This window comes from Pseudocercospora fijiensis (genome assembly GCF_000340215.1).
Source record: "Pseudocercospora fijiensis CIRAD86 unplaced genomic scaffold MYCFIscaffold_8, whole genome shotgun sequence".
Classification (NCBI taxonomy): domain Eukaryota; kingdom Fungi; phylum Ascomycota; class Dothideomycetes; order Mycosphaerellales; family Mycosphaerellaceae; genus Pseudocercospora; species Pseudocercospora fijiensis.
The window spans coordinates 1,826,813-1,831,145 of record NW_006921539.1 but is presented as its reverse complement, the minus strand read 5'-3'; the positions used below and the strand labels follow the sequence as shown (position 1 = coordinate 1,831,145).

Below are 4,333 nucleotides of genomic sequence, written 5' to 3'. Positions count from 1 at the left end.
TAACTCAATTCTCCTGTACTGAGTAGACTACAATGTCAGGATGTCATTGAATCATTCTGCTGCTGCTCATATCTGCACAGCCAACTGGTCAGCCAGAGCCTGTACAATTATCCATGATGACGGTTCGTCTTTGTTGTTGCTCCAAGAGAAGGAAAAGTTGGAGAGCTACCTTCTTCTCGGGGTCTTCTTGTAGACTTCCCTCCACCTTCCACCTTCTTCCTTCCGCAGTGTGACTTCTACCTAGCGGAAAGAGCCTCCCTGCCACACAAAGACACTCCTTACGCTTAATCAGGAAGAGGCTGAAAGGGACATCGGAGATCGGGGAAGAGAAGTCTGTTCAGCATTTGCAGCTGTCGACTTGCACGATCCACGACAAGGGTTCGGGTTGCCCGCATATGCAAGTGTCACTTCGATACGCACACATGCGAGATGCCGTCTGAGCACTCACAAAACTGGAATGAATTGACTCCAGCAGGGATACTTCATGACCATTAGCGGCTTATTCTGTGAAGGATGAGGACCCAGTTCCTGGCTCAAAGAGAAGGCCTCTCAAATGGCACTTGTTACTATGATGGCACGGTATAAGCACAGTCATAGCCTCCTGGTGCTGATCAGTGCTGATCACAAACGGAGATCCATAGCAGCGCTCCATCTCTTCGGCAGCGAGTCGCTCTACCGTAGGATGTCAGTGACCGTCGCTCGAGGATGAGTAGGGTGAGAGAGCTTACTTGTGATCCAGAACTCCGCAAGTGGAAGAGTGACCTGACCAGCATCATGCTGCTCCAAACAGATATCGAACGGATGCTGCTTCGCGGTGGGGGTTGCGACTGCGATCTCCACGGGTGACCAGATGTCGAGCTTGCACGCTGTCGAGGTCATCAGTAAGAGCCGGAACTGGGGTAATGATACTCACCAGCAGCATTGAGGTTGCCGGTTGTGCGACGATAAGCCATCTTCGCTGTCGTCCCGTGGGCTGTCTATCGACGCTGAAGCAGGTGTTAGATGAAGGCGAGTGGCCCAGTTGTGGATCCACTTCGCCCATCTCGCTTGGCAACGGCGAACTGTGAAGCTGGAGGATTGCGCATCTTTTACGCTGCTGACGAATTTCACGACTTCCACTATCTACTACGCTTTCTTCGCATCGCGTTCTGCCTTTCTGAGCGCACGCTTGCGAATATCTACATGCATCTTTCTGTTGATGTTGAGCACAACTCCGTTCATGGTGCCTGCAAAGCTCGCAATTGCCCAGTGCATGATCCCATGTGACCAGTAAGGAGTGCTTGTTGCTGCAATACCCTGAGCACCGCCCGACCTTCCAATCCTCGACAGTGCAGCGCGAACGAATTGCTTGGGGGTCGGAATCAGTGCAGATGATCGCTTGATCTTGCTCATTGCTGAGGTGACTAGGTAGGACTGCACGAGCTGAACCTGAATGTTGTAGGGCGCAAGCTCGCCACTGAGAGCCGTCGACCACTGCTGCAAGAAGGCCTTACTGCCGCTGTAGGTTGCGAGCAGAGGTGTAGGCATGATGCCGCCGAAAGAAGCCATGGTCAAGATCAGCCCGCGCTTGCGCTGAATCATGCCAGGCGTGATGAGCTGGGTGACACGAAGAGTGCCGAAGCAATTGATCGTGATTATATCCTTCATCTCCTTCTCTGGTGTCTCGCTGAAAGGCACAGGTATGCTGTGACTTTGACCAACATTGTTGATGAGAATCGAAATGTCGAGATCACCGACTAGCTTTTTCAGGTTCGAAAAGTCCTCGTCTCTATTCGCTGCGAAGTCCATGGCGTAGATCTTGGTTTGAACGTTATGCTTTTGCTGAATTTCGGAGGCGAGCGTTTCGAGCTTCGATTGTGTTCGTGATACCAGCAGGATATTGAATCCCTTGGCCGCAAGCTGCAGGGCATATTCCTTTCCAATGCCATCGGAGGCGCCGGTCACCACCGCCCATGCTCCTTTCTTGCCAAACTTGGACAACTGTCACATGTCAGCAGTCATACAGTACTGTCCAAGGGGAATTGAATACCGAGATGCCTGGCAGGATAAAAAGTGACGCGATAAGTCGCCAGAAGGAGAAGATCTTCACCGAGATGAAGAGCAAGCCAATGAAAGCAAAGACGTGTGTAGAGGGCGCTGCCCAAGGGTCAATTGGCGATATACTCTCCATTCTGACAGTCCCTTGCTTCCTGATATTGAGAGGAGTGAATGATTCAAGGAGACGGCAGAACGTGGAAGAGCTCGACGTGACGTTTGGAGTGGCTCCTCCTCTCTCGGGCTTGGCCAACGCGACCACTGCGCGTGGATTTGTCTGCAGAACAGTACAACACCACCCAGACATCTGCATCGCGACCAGCATCTGACCCCATCACACACTCGAGCATTAAAAGCATGGCCAGCTCGATTGCGTCCTATCTGCCACCGGGCGATGGCTATCTGCCGAAGTGGCTGTTGTTTGTACGTGTTGCGCCCTTTCCTGGCCTCATTGTAGCCTATAATACTTACATATGCTAGATCGCTGTCGTTTCGACAGCCAACAGCGTCCAATGTTACATCTCCACTGCTGGATCCAGGCAGGTGTACGCTGGCAAGCCGCCTCTCAAGGCCATGAAGGGGTCCTCAAAAGGCACAGATCTGAGCCCGGTCAATGACCTCAGCGCCAGAACGTTTGGCACTTGGACCGCACTCAGCAGCATCATTCGTCTGTACGCGGCATACCACATTCAGGACCCTCTTATCTATCAGCTTGCCCTGTGGAGCTATGTGATTGCCTTTGCGCACTTCTTCAGCGAATGGCTTGTTTTCGGCTCGGCAAGATGGAACCGAGGCTTTGCATCCCCTGTGTTTGTGAGCACGTTCACCATTTCTTGGATGCTTTCGCAGTGGAGCTACTACGTGTCGTAGGCGTCCACTGCACGAAGTTCGAGTGCCGGCGTGCACACCTCAAAAACATCATCGAGCATTACAAATCGGGCCGAGATCTTGCCATTGGAGTTCTGGTGAAGAGTCTTACTATTAGTCATGCTTCGCAGCTTCATTGAGTCATCCTATGCTACTACTACGTGGACTTCACACTCTGGCCTTGAAAGGCTGAGAGATCCGATGAGCGAGTTACCGCTACCACTGGAGCTGCTGGAGCTAGAAGAACCCGTTGGTCCGGCCGCCGAAGATCCGCTGGAGCAGTCAATCGCATCTGGACATCGATTAGCTGACACGAGATAGAAATGGAAGGACGGAAGCACACTTACTGCACTCTGAGGTGCTCGAAGAGCTTGTGCTTTGTTCATCCTCGCTTGCAGCAGCAGAACCTAGATCACATTGTCAGTCATTCCTGGAGTGATTCTGGGACAGCTGATACCAACCTCCTGTCAGGCCGGGCAGAGTGCTGTTGTTGTTGGTAGTCGACGTTCAGGTGGAATCGGAGTTGTTTGTTTGTCGTGGCAGCAGAGCAGAATCGGTCCTGCTTCCAACCGGTGCAGCAAGTGCAAGACCAGACAACAGGGCCACGAGAACGAGAGAGTACTGCATCTTGATCCCGACAGATGATATTCTTTGAACAGCGCATGTGGTAGCGAAGGTGAAGCGGGAGATGCTGAAAGGGTGAATGAGACACGTCTGGGAAGATGCATCGAGGATTGATATATTGCCAAAATCAAGCCATCTGGCAGCCACAATGTCGTCGCTGGCTGCTTGCCCGCAATCGGCACACCTCTCCGTCTTCTTGGCTACAAGACTACAGCAGCTCTATGTGACTTGTGGCAATAATGTGCCGGTTGCAGTATAAGGGATTCCCTCCGCGCACATGCGGCTAGCAGAGCAGTGCGAACCTTGAAAGGGTGATGAAGTTCTAGTGTGGAATATCAGAAGGTATATGTTTACTATGCTATCTAATCAGAACCAACATGCCAGCACTAGCAGCGTTCCAGTTTGCAGTATCAAGCAAACTATAATGGTCCCAGAGGAATTAGTTTAATCTGTAGTAATGTTCAAAAGTGAACTTAGTAGAAGCACTCTAGCGTCCAACTTTCTTAATTAAGCCCTTATCGATTATAGTTACTACTATATTCTCAATTTTAAAAACCCCGGGCTTTTTAAGCCGCACTACTTCAGTTTTGCCTTCTATACTAATTTTAGTAGTAAACCGAACTATTACTATCGCTATATCTAGTCTATAGTTCTAATAATTAGTATTGTTACTTATTTATATTATTGCTATCGCTCTACCGATTTTCTACTACCGCCCTACGCTATAGACCTCGCCGTCGCTATAGCGCCCCTTACTAAGTAAGACAAGGCAATTATCGGCTAGTTGTTAATAGAAGGTATATCGGCG

The 4,333-nt window shown here is 50.6% G+C and overlaps 2 protein-coding genes across 2 annotated transcripts; one reads left to right on the top strand and one right to left on the bottom strand.

The window, feature by feature from the left end:
* Positions 1–1,082: 1,082 nt before the first annotated feature.
* Positions 1,083–2,215, bottom strand: MYCFIDRAFT_50782 (uncharacterized protein). The gene is made up of 2 exons (XM_007931521.1): positions 2,030–2,215; positions 1,083–1,980 (listed from the first exon to the last, which is right to left on the bottom strand). The coding sequence occupies exons 1-2, from the start codon at positions 2,168–2,170 to the stop codon at positions 1,126–1,128; spliced, it is 996 nt and encodes a 331-aa protein (XP_007929712.1). The 5' UTR covers positions 2,171–2,215; the 3' UTR covers positions 1,083–1,125.
* A 176-nt stretch (positions 2,216–2,391) lies between these two features.
* Positions 2,392–2,904, top strand: MYCFIDRAFT_79511 (uncharacterized protein; the record flags this gene model as incomplete). The annotated part of the gene is made up of 2 exons (XM_007931941.1): positions 2,392–2,457; positions 2,515–2,904. 2 exons carry the CDS (start codon positions 2,392–2,394, stop codon positions 2,902–2,904), a joined length of 456 nt encoding a protein of 151 aa, XP_007930132.1.
* Between the last annotated feature and the right edge of the window lie 1,429 nt (positions 2,905–4,333).